Raw genomic sequence first — 16,664 nt, forward strand, 5'->3', positions numbered from 1 at the left:
ATGGCTTTTATAATTTTGAGATATGTTCCTTCTATCCTAGTTTGTTGGAGGTTTTTATCATGAAATGGTGCTGTATTTTGTCCAATGCTTTTTCTGCATCTATTGAGATGATCATATGGTCTTTGTTTTTGTTTCTGTTTATGTGGTGAAATCACATTTATTGATTTACGTATGTTGAACCATCCTTGCCTCCCTGGGATAAAGCCCATAGTGGATTATTTTTTTGATGTGCTGTTGAATTCTGTTTGCTAGTATTTTATTGAGTACTTTTGCATCTATATTCATAAAGGATATTGGTCTGTACTTTTCTTTTTTTGTTGTGTCCTTTTCTGGCTTTGGTATCAAGATGATACTGGCTTCATAGAATGAGTTGGAGAGGATTCCTTCCTTCTCAATATTATGGAATAATTTCTGCAGTATGAGTACCAGCTCTTCCTTACAGGTCTGGTAGAATTTGGCTGTGAATCCATCCAGTCCAGGGCATTTTTTTGTTGGAAGACTTTTTATTATTGCTTCAATCTCACTGCTTGTTATTGGTCTATTCAGAAGTTCTATTTCTTCCTGATTGAGTCTTGGGAGGTTGTGTGTTTCCAGGAATTTGTCCACTTCCTCTACATTTTCTAGTTTATGTACATAGAGATTGTCATAGTATTCATGGATGATGTTTTGTATTTCTGTGCTATCAGTTTAATATCTCCTTTTCCATTTCTGATTGAGTTTATTTGGGTCCTTTTTCTTCTATACCTGGTTAATCCAACAAGAGGTCTATTAATTTTATTTTTTCAAAAAAACAATTTTTGTTTCATTGATCTTTTGTATTTTGTTTGTTTATTTTCCATCTCATTTAGTTCTGCTTTGGTCTTTGTTATTTGTTTTATTCTGCTGGCTTTGGGTTTGGTTTGCTATTTCTTTTCTAGTTCATTGAGATGTGATATTAGGTTGTTAATTTTTTATTTTTCTGACTTTTTGATGTGAGTATTTAAGGATATGAATTTTCCCCTTAGAACTACTTTTGCCGAGTCCCATAGATTTTGATAGCTTGTGTCCCCATTGTCATTCAGTTCAAGGAATCTTTTGATTTCCATCTTAATTTCATTTTTTGGGTGACCAGTCCATTTTCTATTCACTTGTGTGCTCAGCAAATATTTATTGAGCATATATTATGTACACTTTCCCATGGGCACTAGACATATAGCATGTAGAAGACTGTTCTGACTTGGTTTTCATTTTCTGGCTCTCCCAGTAGAATATGAGGGAATGAAATATGCAAAGATATGGGGTAGAGAGTCCTAAGCAAAGAGGACAGTAAAAGGGTGAAGACCTTGAGCGTGGCATGTTTAAGAAATGGAAAGAGTGAATGAAGTTACTAGTAGTAAGAGATGAAATTAAAGATGGTGACAAATTATATAAGGCTGTGGAAGTCAAGGAAAGGCATTTGGATTGACTCTTAGGAAAAATCACTATACTGTTTAGGGCAGGGCATCAATGTGATCTAACTTGTATTTTTAGGCCACCATGGCTGTTTGTGGGGAATTGCCTGTTAAGGAGCAGAAGTGGATGTGACCAGACAGTCAGGGGGCCACTAGCTAAGCAATGGTGGGAACTTGAAGCTAACTGTGGATGTGGCTAGAGGTGGTTGGATGCATTTAGGAGATAAAGCCAATGGGATTTTCTGAGGTTTTGTATGGAGGAGGGGAGAAGTTGGAAAGAAAAAAGAGTTGAGAATGATTCCTTAGTGACCTGAGCCACTGGGGGAATGGGTGTATCCTGCGGTGATATGAAGAGCACTGGAGAAGAGGAGATGTGAGTCAGAAAGTCAGAGTTCTGTGTGGGGTCATATCGATTTGGGCTTCTTGTCAGACATCCAGGCAGAGCTTGGGATAGGTGGCCAGGTACATGTGTCTGGAATCCGGCAGAAAGGTGGGAACTGGAATTATGAATTTGGATGTCATTCTCAGATAGATGGTGCTGAAGGTCATGGTCTGATTGGAGTAAGTATAAATAAACAAGAAAAGAAAACTGAAAACTGAGCTGTGGGGCACACCAACATTCAGAGACTAAAGGAAAATGGCTGAGAAGAAGAGGCCAATGTGGTGAGAAGAGAATCAGAAGAGTGTGGTATGTCTTAGAAGCCGAGTCACTTCCCTTTCTAAGCGGGAAGAGTGACCTCTACATGTCAGACACTCAAGGTTCAGACTTGAGCAACTAAGTCACAAGTGGTCCCATTCACCAAGGGAGGAATTATAGGAGGAGGAACAGTCTGGGGACAGAGATGTGAATTATGTTTGAGACGGGCTCAGTTGTGGGCACTCTTGGTACATCCACATCAGATCATCAGGTATTTATATGGCTCTGGAGTTCAAGAGATTAATACAGATTTGAGATGGAGGTTTGGAAGTCATCAGCATAGAAATGATTTTTAAAGCCAGAACAGTGGGTGAAATCATTCAAGGTAAATCTGGAGCAACGAGAAGAGACATTATGGCAAAGACCTGAGGGCACAACATTTGAGAGATGAGAGTAGATTCAGAAGCTCATGAAGGAGTCTGAGAAGGAGGCCTGATGGGCAGAGGGATGGCGATCAAGAGCACCAAAATAGGCAGGGAGTGTCAGATTCTGCACTGAGTAAGATGAGGACTAAAATTTGTCTGTGGGGTTCAAAAACAGGGAATGTATTTTTGAACAATTTTGATGGTGTTTGAGGAACAGAAACCAGATTGCAGGGAGTGGAGGTGTTGAATGGTTGTTGAAGAGATGGAGACAGTGGCTGAATGCCACTCTTTTCATGAAGTTTGGCAGGAAAGTAAGAGGAGTGGTGACAACCAAGGGGTGGCATGTGTAGAATGTGCAAATAACAGAGCCAAAGACTGAACCCTCAGACACACCAACTTTGAGGGACTAAAAGAACAAGGTGAGTCCACCAAAAGACAGAAGGAAGGCCAGAGAGGCAGGAGGGAAAAAAGCCAGATAAATCAAGAGAGGAGAGAATTCGAGGAGAGAGTGGTTAATAATTCCAGATGCTGCAGAGAGGTTTACTAAGGTAAGAAGTCAAGAGTAGCCACGTCTTTTAGCTTTGGTGATCATGGGAAAGGGGCTGTTGGTATTGTGGCAGCTTGAGGAATGAATGGGGCAGGATACCAGAGGCTGTGACTATAGATTGATCCTCACAGCCTGGCAGTGTAGAGGAAAAGATAAATAGCTACAGAGCAACTGGGCATCAAGAAAAAGATCAGGACGTGCCTATATGGTGAAGGACAGCAGGCAGCAGAAAGGGATCTACAGAAAGAGATGAGTATCTGGGAGGGAAGTGGGATAGCTGCTGGGGCAAGGTCCCAGAAAGGGCAGGAGGGGAGGGTTCCAAAGAAGACAGGGCAGAGTTGCCTTCCCTGCCGTGCAAGTCCTTTGGGAAAGAAATTGAGTGTGAACTGGAGAAAAGAAATGTGTATTCATAGAAACTGTCCACTTGGATCTAGATACAGCGTTTTTTCTTCACTCTGGTATCCCCTGCACCTATACCAATACTGGGCATGTGGTAGGCATTCAAAAAATATCTATTGAATGAATAAATAAATGACTAGTATAAGGTAATAAAAATCTGATTTTGCCTTTTATTTTTAACAAAACCTAGAATAATGAGTTAAACCCAGAAATAGACCCCAAAAAGTATACCATGTTTTTCTTTAGCTTTTGAAATTGTTTTTCCCTGCTGTTTTAATGCCAGGAGGAATCAAAAGTAATGGAAAATTAATGTAGAATTAATATTTTATCAGAAAATTTTTATTTCCCTCAATACATGCTTTGAAATGTATACTTGCTTTAATGTTATTGTTAATGTTCTTATGTTCATGGATTCTATAAATAAGAAATACAAGTTAGGGCTTGGCTGACTTAAGGCCATCACTTCTCCAAAAACCACTTAAGACAGCCGCACAGTATCAGATACCCATCACATGCACACACACACACACACACACACACACACACACACAAAATGATTTCATTCTCATACACTACATCTTATGACCTATGCTTTTGTTAATATAAAAAATACAGATAAACACCCCAATCAGTGATTAGTTTTCAACAACCTCAGAGTTTACCTCTCTCATAATGTCAGACAGAGCTCACAGCCTGCTAGATTCACTTAAGGCTAATCCAGCCTTGACAACTGTTATTAGTGGACCTTACATAGTTTCTACCCAACTTGGGCCTTGATTACGTAAGCTTTTTGTGTAAAGAGAAAGGCTGGACTGGGATCACATCCTGGCCCTGACACTCACTACCATATGACTTCAAGAAAGTTATCTGTTCTCTTTAGAACTCCCTTTCCTCATCCGTAGAATGGGAACATTAAGAACCTATTGTTGAGCCTGGCATATGTTAATTTCTTGCTTTCTACTTTTGGAATCTGGTTTGCTAATAATCAGAGCTGTGCTTAAAGCTGATTAAACTCCAATGATACCCAGTGCTCCTCAGCAAGAAGGAACTTGCCCTCTGGGACAGCTCTGCTCTCACCAGAGGTGGACTTCCCCCCCAGCACAGCCAGAGAGCTTGTGTCTAATTATCTGTATCTTCTAGTCACCCAGATTTCTAGGTATTTGTCCCAGATTTTCAGTGCACGGCAGTGTCCTTTTTTTCTCTTCCTTCATTTTGCCTTTGAGAGTTGAAGCCAGAAAAGTAAAGTGAATATGCTTGAGCAACTAGGAAGTTCTGACAACTGGCACAAGGAGACATAAAATTCACATGTTTAAATCCTTATCAGTAGAAAAAAGAAAAGTGGTTTGGTGAAAATCTTTTTCTAAATCCTGAAAATAGGGCATTTCCTGCAAAGCAGCTGTCATATTAGTTTGGATCTCTTGGGCAACATGATAGAAACATGGCTTCATCCAGCACGACTATTTTAAAATAGTAAAACCTAAGTATTAAGTCCTAAGGTATGGGGCTGGAGGGGAGAAAATGACTTAAGGCAATCACTTCTCCAAAAACCGCTCCCAAAACCTCCAAAACCAAAAACCACAGCCACATAGTATCAGATACCCACTACAAAAAAAAAAAAAAAGATGTCCTGGGAAGGAAAAGAAGTCTTGGGGAGAGAGTGTTAGTGGGCCATGGTTTTCTACCAGGAAAGTCCATTCCAGATGTGATCCTGCCATTCTCTTTACACAAAAGAGTTTAAATAATCAAGGCCTGGGTGGAGTAGATAAAGATACTACTCTCTGGAATTATACTCCTAGCTGGATTTTCAGATGCCTCCAGGATGGCAACATATCCAAGCCACAGAATTAAAATGGCTATTGATTGCGTGTGAATGTACATTTCCCAAATTATATTCTGCTCTCTTCAGCTCAACGGTCAGCCCAACGAGGACTTTTGTTATGTGTGTATTACTGAAGTTTGTCTTTTTAAAGATCCTTCCCTGTTAATGCTTCTGTTTTACTCACTGGAGATGATTTTATAATATATGTCACTTTTAGAAACAAGGGAGAATTGCCAATTAGAAGCAGAGGAAGGGAGAGTAGGGAAATGTTCTCTTTCCTGGAATCACCTACCAGTTGCCTCAGGTTTAGCTTCTGACACCCGGCCACGTGTGGGGAGCTTATTTCTTTCTAGCCGGAGGGGAGCGTTAATGAGGAGCTGAAGGTGGGTGGAGGAGTCTCTCTGGGGCAGGGGACATTAGAAGGAGGGATGAGGTCACCTCATTATGCTCTACTGGAATGGGAGAAGTTGGTCTTTTTTAAAAATTTTTTCATAAAAACCATCAGCTTCCCTTGAAAAGACTGATCTGATCTTGGAGATTTTTACACTCCTAACATGTGTTGTTTTATATATTTTGAAAGTAGTACAGATGCTCCTCGGCTTATGATGGGGTTACATCCTGAAAATATTGTAAGTCAAACCATCCTAAGTCGGAGACCATCTGTATATGCTCAACAGAGGAAGTTTGGAAACCACAGAGAATTCAGACCATGAGATTGTGAAGATTCAGTTATCCCATCAAAGATAACTATCGTTAACATTTTATTGTTATCAATTCTGAATTTCTCCTTCCAGAGATGTTTATATTTAACATTATCGTATGTAGATTCTTAATCAAGAAAGAAACTTTTACATGAACATAAGTGTTACCTAAACCAAGCATGGTATGGAGGGAATGTAGAAGGACTCCCTCCCAGGTCAGGGGAGGACTTCCATTCCCTTCCCAAAGGTGAGATAATGGGAGAAATCTCTCTCTCTCTCTCTCTCTCTCTCTCTCTCTCTCTCTCTCTCTCTCTCTCTCTCTCTCTCTCTCTGCATTCCTTATGTACTCTACCTCAGTGGGGAAATAGATAAAGTCAATGTCAAATAGAGGACTTTACCACGTAGTGGGGTTGTGATGCCTTAACAGAAAATGAAAAGGAGGGGGAAAGATCTTCAGAGTTCTTCATTTCTGCCTGCTTTATAGATTTGTAAGGACTGTCCCTTGCTGGAAAGACCCTGAAACAGGGTTCAAAGCCTGATGACCACTTCCCCCAGGGTATCTGCCTAAGAAAGTTTAGGCTAAGTTAAGTCAGAGTGGGAGGTAGGAGGCAACACTGCCTTCTCCAATCCAGGTCTAACATGAATACAGCTGGTGTTTGATCTCCGTTTGATTCCTTGTGTATTTTAGGTGAACAATGTGAAATTGCCAATATTCAGCCAATCTGACCTACAAAAATGGCAATTTCAAATGGATCAAGCTATTATTTTCTGCTAGTTAGATTCTAAAGGAGAGGGGAAGTAAGTGACTAAAGAAGAAAACAGTACGTGTAGCATGTCAGACACAAAAGACAGACTCTAAATAGACATTTTACCAGAATGGAAACATTATGCTATATTCAGCTCTTATAAAGGTAGTTAAGGGCCATAAGTTGAAGATAAAGAACAAGACTTGCTAAATTTGGGGGTTTCTAAGTACAAAATGGGAATGCTGTGGAGATTTCCTGAAATGCTTGTTCTTAATTTGCAGAGCAATTTTCACATCTTAGGTACCTAGATTTCCTTGTCATCTTCATCCATGTTACAGACCATGTAAGTCAGAAAACTTCAGATACCATAATATACTAACTATGAGGCCGGGCGCGGTGGCTCACGCCTGTAATCCTAGCACTCTGGGAGGCCGAGGCGGGTGGATCACTCGAGGTCAGGAGTTCGAGACCAGCCTGAGCAAGAGCGAGACCCCGTCTCTACTAAAAATAGAAAGAAATTATCTGGTCAACTAAAATATATATATATATATAGAAAAAAAAATTAGCCGGGCATGGTGGTGCATGCCTGTAGTCCCAGCTACTGGGGAGGCTGAGGCAGTAGGATCGCTTAAGCCCAGGAGTTTGAGGTTGCTGTGAGCTAGGCTGACGCCACGGCACTCACTCTAGCCCGGGCAACAAAGCAAGACTCTGTCTCAAAAATAAATAAATATACTAACTATGACACTCTTTGTTTTTTTTCATGAGTTAAAGTAACTCTTTGAAAGGGGTACAATCTAAGTTACAAATTTGATCTTTAAGTAGAAATCACATCCTTCTTTTATGGAAAGAAGTAGCCTACTGGCCTTTCCCTGCACCTCTAGGCAAAGATATTCATTCTTTTTAAAATAAATTGAATTTTATTTATACTTTGGTGAAACTTTGTATAATCAACTCATAGAAAAAAGTTAATAGGCGAAAATATAACATTTAAATGATAAGTGACTATCTCCACTTTGGATTAATATAAGCAAAAACCCTCTTTCATGATCTGACACCAATATCACTGTGCCCTTTTTGAAAAGTATAATTTATATACAACTGATATTTTCTAGCAACTATAACAAACGCAAATATACAAATCAAAATTTCATTTGAAGTTCTATAAGAGCTTAGAGAAAGATATGGATTTGCCCCAAAAGTCTCCGTTTAACATTTGACAATGAGATAATGAATGTTATAAAAAAATTCTTTGAAATCCCTAGGGATTTTTTTAAGGTGTCAGGATGAAGACTGAAAAATATAACAGTAAATTTCATCCGGAAGAAAAAAACAAATGAGAATAGCTAAGATGATTTTGGAAACAATGAATAATGAAAACCAATGCACTTATGCTATATGACTCTCAAAATTGATGTAAAGTGATTAAATAAGGAAAATAACATAAATCCTGTCCCCGTGATGTATCTCATAACCACACAAAACCCAACAGCCTCAGCTGTGGTGTGACACCATAGTAGCCTGTCAGTATCATACTTGGCGTTAGATTCTCTGAAAACACTGATAGACCAGAGACCTTCTCTGGTACTGATTGATGAAGGAATTCAGTCTTATTAGCCTTATTCATAGCCCATAAAAATGTGCTTACTGCAGAATGGCCCAATGTCTCCCACATATCTTCTTGGATTTGGGCTTGTTAAAAATTCATCTGCATATAGAAACTTCTTTATTCGAACCAAGACTCTTTATATACATATATATTTATACATACGTATGCACGCAGGCATGCTTATATGCAACACATTTTCTTTATAACAAATTTAAATCAAAGTGCACAGTGTCAGAGCAACAGGCCCAAGGCTAGTGGGATTTAGGGCCCATGTGCACAGGTGCTGCCTCAGGCCAACCCCTGGGCGGGGGCCAGGTTGAGCAGGGCAGGGAGCTGCACTTCCCAGGCTGTGGAGCCAGCTCTGGACAGGAAAGAACCAGGGAAACAGAGAAGTGGGCAGTAGGAACTTCTCCTCTTAGAGCCTCCTTGGGGTGAGAGGGCGGTAACTGCTGGCACCCATCTTGGGGACTTGGGCAGGAGTAAGGCAGGAGCAGCAATGACCCAGCGGACTTCCTCCTCCTGCTTCTCCTCCCTTCTCCAGCCCACCCCTCTGGGGCTGGAGCGCTCCAGTGTGTGCCCTGCGGAAGGCCCTGGTGCCAGGTAGGGTTGCTAAGGGGAGCCAGCCCCCGCCCCCACCCCATGCAGCTGCTGCAGGGCCTGCGCCTTTCCCTGCATCCCAGACTTGGAGCCGTGTGAACTCATGTGGACCAAAAACTTGTAAAATATTCTGTAAAACCAGGATACAACAGGGGATACCAGCTGTAAGGAGGCTTGGCAGTCTGTGAAAGCAGGTTTCACTGATAAACAGAAAACGTGTGCTATCTTCATGAGAAGATGGGCCACCAGGCAGCGGGAGTGAGCACCCTTTCAGAAGCCTGGTGTCTGAAGCCAGACTGAGGTGGTCTGGGGAGTGCTGGCGATGGAGGTGGCATCCAAAGAAAGAGAGAATCTTGAGTGGATATCGGCAGGAAGGAGGCGAGGGCATAACCACGTGTTATATGATTGGAGGCTGCAAGCAAAGATAAGGTGGTCAGAGACTGGCTGAAGTGGAAAAGAAAAGGGAGAGGGAGAAGAAAAAAGTGAATGATGGAGCAATCCTCCTATATATGTATATGTGTATATATATATATATATTTAAACTTTAATGTTAATAAATGCCAACTGTCTTCTGTCGGCATTTATGGACCTCTTTTATTTAAATAAATTTTGGAAGCTGCACTTGAACTCTGATCTAGGAGTCCAGAGGCTAGTATTTTAGCACTAATCTAATACTGTTAATAACTTGCTTTTCTCTTGGACTGTCAGTTTTCTTGTTTATAAAATGGGTATAGTCATAACTTCCTTACAGGGCTGTTGTGAAGATTTACTTCATCTAACATAAAAATAGCATGTGTTTTACAGACTGTAAGTGTAACCTTAATGCGACCTACTATAAATGTTATTTAAAACTACAAGGTTCAAAGAATAATCCTAGTGTCATCACGATGACTTTATCTGCTCCAGCCATTATGCGTTGGGGGCCTCAGTGTCTCTATCAGTAAGATCAGATGTGGAGATCATAGACCTGTCGGCGTGTATCAGAGGATCAGTGACATAGGAGAGTAGAATTAGTTTAAATTCTTAAGGGGAAAAAAATGTTGTGTCAATCTAATAATAATAAAAACTTTTCTTTGTAAAGTATTTTTAAAGTTCTTTGAGATTTTTCAGAGCATAAAATAGTTATGAAATAATATTTATTTGTTTATTTTTTGGTATTGATATTTTGTAATTTCCTTTTGGATAGAGAAATGTATGCAAACCAAGTTAAGTCTACTAAACAGATTAATGACAGAATCAGAGGTGGTTTTTTTCTTTGTCTTTTTTTACCAGTCCCAGTTGTAGGCATCTATTACAATGCTTCTCTCTCTTTTTTTTATTACTCTAATAACCACTTTGCTAATGAGTTAAGCTGTCAGAAAACTATGGGAAAATTATTTTGTCAGTACATTTTATGTTACATGACCATGAGGGAAAGGCTGAAGGCAAAAACCACTGAAAAATAGTGGTCTGCTCACTAATAGCAGGTGCCAAACAGCTTCTTTCCTATAGTTACAGATGCCGTGGTGAGACCTCCAGCTGTAGCAATTAAGTATTCCTGTCATTGAACTTCATTAAAATATTGTTCAAAAAATTCATTGTGACATAACTACTGCTGATACTAACGAGTTGTGTGACCTCAAGCACATCATGTCACCTCCTGGGGACTTGTTCCCCAACTTTTAAATTAAGGGGTCTTGGTGATTTTAAACTGGGGAGCTACTGCCCTCCAGGGGCCTTTGCAAATGTGTAGCGGCGTTTTAATGGTCAGAGCCCAGCAATGCTAAATACCCTGCAGAGAGCATGGGGCCGTCTTGCAAAATGAAGGATTATCTCTCCCAAAATGCCAGCAGCAGCCTTGGTTATCTTCATGTCCCTTCTGACAGTGACACCACGTGTCTGTCCATTCCTCAATTCATTCAGCCACCAATCCTTGTGCCCCCACTGCATGCTGACCACCAACCTTCCCTCGCTCAGGTGTCCCCAAATCCTGGCTTGTTTGTATCCTTCCTTCCCTCTCTTCTTTCTAAAAGTCTTCCCTTGCCCACGGGACCACCTGACACTTACAAATAAGGATTTTTCAACGCAGACTGTTAAGGGACTAGATCTCAGGACTCATCAAGTGCTTTGGGTTTTCTAATGACAGAACCAAAAAGGCTCATGTCATCCCTCCTCAAAGACTGGATTTTGGCCTGGTTTGCTGTCAATAATTCAGGAATGGAGACAGACTGTCAGCTCCACTGACCAAGGGCTTCCAGCCAGATAATGAAATCCCCGTGGTGGAGCATTGAGCTAAATATTTCAACTTGATGCAATCATTTTTTATTTTAATGCAGAACACCAACTATTTTATGCCCAGTGAACAGTTTTCACTAGCAACTGAAATTTCCTAATATACTTAAATAGCATCTGAGGCTAGTTGTAAAACTTGCCTTAGAGCCTATTACCACAGCAAGTAGGACCATTAACTTACATTGCTAATTAACTGTGCAGTGGGCAACTGTGTGCTGTAGCACAATCCTGCCTGCCACCACCCCCCACACGTAGCCCCTGCAGGAGCGCTGTGACCTTTGGGCTCAGCCCCCAGCCATCACAGCTCTACTTAGCATTCCCCTGATCTCTCCTCACCTTATCATCTCACAGCAACCCCAGGGACAGTTTACTATTCTGAGTGTTTGTTTCATTTTGCAAAGGAGATGACAGGTGCACAGAGAAGCATGAGAGTCTGCCCAGGTCACAAAAAGCTTTGGGGATCGTGAGGATTCTGAGTGCTATTTATAGTACTAAGGAGCCACTCTGATCTTCAGGGATGCTTTGCGAAGATGCAAACCTTTTTCAGCCTTTAATGAATCTTGGAGATGCCATTTTGATGTTTCTGATCATTAAAAATCTTTGTATTTGTTTGATAGCTATTACTGGATACTTCTGGGTGCTGGGAATACAGTCCTGCCCTTATGGACCTCCAAACAATTAGGGAAGTCAGACCTTACACCAATATTTCCATATAATTAATTAGCTGGTACTACAAAGGAGAAGTGCAGGGTGCAAGGAAAGTGTCAGCAGGACCTGACCTAGCCTGGGGATCCAAGAGGGTTTCTTGAGGAGGCAACATGTAAGTGTAGGCCTGAAGCAAAAGGAGGCAGGAAATTCAAGAATTGAGGTGGAACATTCCAGAAGGAGGGGAATAAATGAGGACAGGCCCTGAAGCAGGAAGGAAAGGCTCATCCCAGGTAGGAGAGGATGCTCGCTTAGTCTACGTGATAGAAGTGGGAGAGGGTGGTATGATAGATTGAGTGATATTTGGAATATGGAATTGGCAGAACTTGGTGATCAATAGGATGTAGGCAGGGAGAGTGAAGGGGTATTAAGGATCCTTAATCCTGTGTTGGCTACTGGTGGTTGGGGGCACTTGTTTAAGATTCTAGCAAGGAGCTGTACTGGGCAGTTGGATAAATCACAAATTTCTCATTTGGTATATCAAGTTTGAAGTCCTGTGTGACATCAGTTTGTCTGATGGAAACCCTGCCTGGGATGGCCTATCCAGAGGTCTTACCATGCTGTGGTAGAAACTGAACCAGCTCTGTGGAGCTCAGAGCATGTGTTTGGAAACAGGGCTATGGACCAGCGTTGTCTCATCATTTACAAAATACTTCCATATGTTTTATCTCTGAGCTTCACACTAATCTTTGGGGAAAGTTGGTGAGGCTGTTATCTTCAGTCTACTAACAGAAAATTGAGGCTTCCTGCATTTGTGATTTTGCTAAGGTCACACAGCTGTGTAAGTGAGGCTCTAGCGCTCAAATTCAGGTCTTCTGGCTCCTGGCACAGGGGTCTTCTCATTTCACCATGTTCTCTCTCTACATGATTGGGGTGGACCCTCCATCAGCTCCTGGGGCTTCTATGTCATATGCAATCTCACTATTTTTGCAGAATACATAAAAAATGAAGTCAAAGTTACTTTTTATATACTCTGTTCAATCTTTTCTTTAAAATTCTTTTTTACAACAGTTTTTTTTTAAGTATTTGTAAACTTTCAAGACTAACATTTGTATTCTTATTTAGAGCAGTTTTGTTAAGAGTGAAATGCCAGGGGTGGTGACTAATGCCTGTAATCCCAGCACTTTGGGAAGCTAAGGTGGGAGGATCACCTGAGCCCAGGAGTTCAAGGTTGCAGTGAGCTATGGTCATACCATTATACTCCAGCCTGGGTGACATAGTGAGACCTTGTCTCTTAAAAAAAAAAAAATACTAAAAAAAAAAAAATACTAACAACAACAACAAAAATCGGCTGGGCATGGTGGCTTATGGGTGTAATCCCAGCACTCTGGGAGGCCTAGGCAGGAGGATCTCATGAAGCCAGCAGTTTGAGACCAGCCTGGGCAATATAGTGAGGTGAGGCCTTGTTTCCACAAAAAAATTAAAACATTAGCTGAGCATGGTGGCACACACCTATTGTCCCAGTTACTGGGAAGGCTGAGCCAGGGAGATCACTGGAGCCCAGGAGTTTAAGGCTGCAGTAAGCTATGATCATGTCACTGTACTCCAGCCTGGATGACAACGTGAGATTTGGTCTCAAAAAAAAAAAAAAAGAGAGTGAAGGACTGATTAACTTTTACTGACACTGGGAGACAATTGTCTGGGAGAAATTAAATTCAACTTTTGTCTAAATTCTAGTCCCAAATTGGGATAATCTCAAATTCTCCCCACATCCCAGGTGTTCCTATGGAGCCAGCCACTGCTCTGAAGAAGGCAGGAGGCAAAACTGCCCCAGCACCGTGGAGGCAGAATCTTCACCACCAGCCTGCCTTTGGGGAGATTTGCCTCCTCCCCTTTTCCTCCTGGCTAAGGGGATGTTTAAAATTAAATGAAAAAATAAAGTTAATTTGCATTTATTGCAGAGAGATTATTTTAATTGCATCAATTCTTGGTCTACACAAAAACTCAGGTTCAGAGAAAATCATAGCCCTTTCAACAGAGTTACTTTTCTCTATGATATGGAAAGCTTCCTCCTGAACCCCTGTCGTTGTCTACCTTCCTCCCTCCCAATAGCTCCTGGACTGTTTTGTGATCCCAGTTGTGATTCTGCTGTCCTGGTTCTTCCTGCTCATCCGGTACAAGGCTGTGCATTTCATTGGCATCGTTGTCTGCATCCTGGGAATGGGCTGCATGGTGGGAGCAGATGTGCTTGTGGGAAGGCATCAGGGAGCAGGTGAGTCTTCGGATGTTCACCAGGTTACTCACCTCTGTGGATGAGGCCAAGGCAAGAAATGGAAGTTTCACAGTTGAGTGGAAACAGGGACCTTAGGAACTTGGACTTTTGAGTGTCTGTGTCCTATTCGTGTTTGTTCCCCACACCTAAAACAATGGCACATAGGAGGTGCCTAATACATGTTTCTTGAGTGAATAAAAGATGCAAAATACAGCTTTTATGCCCTTTCTATGTGAATTTAGAAACATTCCTACAGCATTTAAAACTGAGAGTCATAACTTTGCCTTTTATATCAATAAGTGCTCCTAGGAAAGTAGAAAAGCCATGAAGCTGTATCTTTTAGGCTTTACTAAGTCAATTTTACAAACTCCAACATCTCTTGTATTCTCAGCCACTTCTATCATATGTCGACCCCCCGCACTGCCCCATATCAGTAAATGCAGAGATGCTCTTTCAGAAGAGGTCTACACTGCAGACATGGATGGAGCTAAGGCTGCAAAGAGAATACACATATCAGGCCCACTGATTTTTATTGACAAACTTGGAAAAATTATCTCCTTCCAAGTGAGTGCAAAGGTGTAGAAGCTCCCGATAGCAGATGATCAGTTGTACCTGTGGCACGCACAGAATTAGAATGTAAGTGTTTTTTCACCTTTTCCACTATGTATACCACTCCACAGGCTCCAAGGCAAAGTCTCCCGGGCCGTGGACTTGGCTGCTTTCTCTCCACCTGTCTACAGTAGGCAAACTTGCTGGTCAAGTATTATCAAAAGCAGTATTCCTGGCACATCATTTTGTGCCCTGACATTGATATTTTATACCTGGAGTACTTGATGCCATCTGAAAAGTGTCCTTTAGCGACACTTAAATCAAAGTGAGGAATTCCTGGATAGCTAATGAATAAACATGCTAACAAAGTAGAATTAAAACAATTAGCTTAGTTATAATGAAGTCAAAGAAATTTTGAAAGGGTCAATATCAATGTCCTTGGAGACAGAATTGTCAAAGTCCCAAACTAGGTGAAACATGGATTAAGCAATATAAAGAGGATCAAGTTAGACATTGTCTTTTCCTTTGAAAAGCTCTTGATACGGTGATGAGAATTTATATCGAGTTGAATGCCTGATTAAAGTTCTGGTGAGTGCCTGTGGTATTTTAGTAAAGTTTTATGACCCTGGCTAATTAATGCAATTGAACCAATTCTACCATAAAGGTAAAAACAAATGGAAATCAAATCAAAACCACAATGAGATATCACTTAACTCCAGTGAGAATGGCCTTTATCAAAAAGTCCCAAAACAATACATGTTGACATGGATGCAGAGAGATAGGAACGCTCATAAACTGCTGGTGGGACTTCAAACTAGTGCAACCCCTGTGGAAAGCAATATGGAGACATCTTAAACAGATTCAAGTAGACCTACCATTTGATCCAGGAATCCCATTATTGGGCATCTACCCAAAAGAACAAAAGTCATTCTATAAAAAAGACACCTGTACCCGAATGTTTATGGCAGCACAACTCACAATTGCAAAGATGTGGAAACAACCCAAATGCCCATCAATTCATGAGTGGATTAGTAAAATGTGGTATATGTATACCATGGAGTATTACTCAGCTATAAGAAATAACGGTGATATAGAATCCCTTTTGTTCTCCTGGAGAGAGTTGGAACCCATTCTATTAAGTGAAGTATCCCAAGAATGGAAAAATAAGCACCACATGTACTCACCAGCAAATTAATTTCCCTGATCATCACCTAAGTGCACATTTGGGAATAACACCAATTGGGTATCAGACTGAGGTGGAGGGTGGGAAGAGGGCATGGGTGTATAACTACATGATGGGCGTGGTGCTCACTGTCTGGGGAATGGACACGCTTGAAGCTCTGACTCGGGGGCATGGGTGGGACACGGGCAATATATATAACCTGAACTTTTGTACCCCCATAATAAGCTGAAATAAATAATATAAATATATATATTATTGTTATTAATAATTATCACTCAATTGGTGAAGACTTAAAGTACTGGTGAGTAGATTTCTTATAGTCAAAGACCAGTTATCAAAGTAGGCTATAACTTTACAAATGTGGAGTTCGAAAAACACTGGTGAGACTATTCACTGAAACACTGCATCTTCTTTTTAGGACTTTTAAAAGATTGATGTTTCCTTCACTCCTATTAAAATATTTCATTATGATTTATTTTTCCTGAATTCATTCACATAAAATTAATTTCATTAACCAAGAATTCTATTAAGCGGCACTTCTACACTTCACTAGTACAACAATAGTTGATATTCATAATAATGACGCCATGTCATTCACGAGATTCTGAAATGTCTCCTGAGTGGAAAGAGACTGAATCAGTTTCATTATAATTTTATAATTTTAGTTATAGATACATTTTATTTTATGGGTCATTCCTCAAATGAACTACTTAAAATTATAAGTTTGTCATTATTTATAGTTGGCACATGAAGAAGATTAATCAGGTTGCTGAACATTCCACACTCTGTTGCAGCAACCTTAATTTCCCTAGAAGATGCTCCCAGGGGCCTCCTCCC

The 16,664-nt window shown here is 40.8% G+C and overlaps 1 protein-coding gene across 1 annotated transcript in view; it reads left to right on the top strand.

Annotated features, from left to right (window-relative positions):
- Nucleotides 1-16,664, top strand: part of SLC35F1 (solute carrier family 35 member F1) — a 171,013-nt gene that overhangs the window by 115,287 nt on the left and 39,062 nt on the right. The window contains exon 4 of the mRNA XM_045544255.1: nucleotides 13,936-14,095. Within this exon, the coding sequence (XP_045400211.1) occupies nucleotides 13,936-14,095 (160 nt within the window). The remainder of the gene's footprint in view (nucleotides 1-13,935; nucleotides 14,096-16,664) is intronic.

The sequence above is a fragment of the Lemur catta genome, chromosome 2 (genome assembly GCF_020740605.2).
Source record: "Lemur catta isolate mLemCat1 chromosome 2, mLemCat1.pri, whole genome shotgun sequence".
Lineage (NCBI taxonomy): Eukaryota > Metazoa > Chordata > Mammalia > Primates > Lemuridae > Lemur > Lemur catta.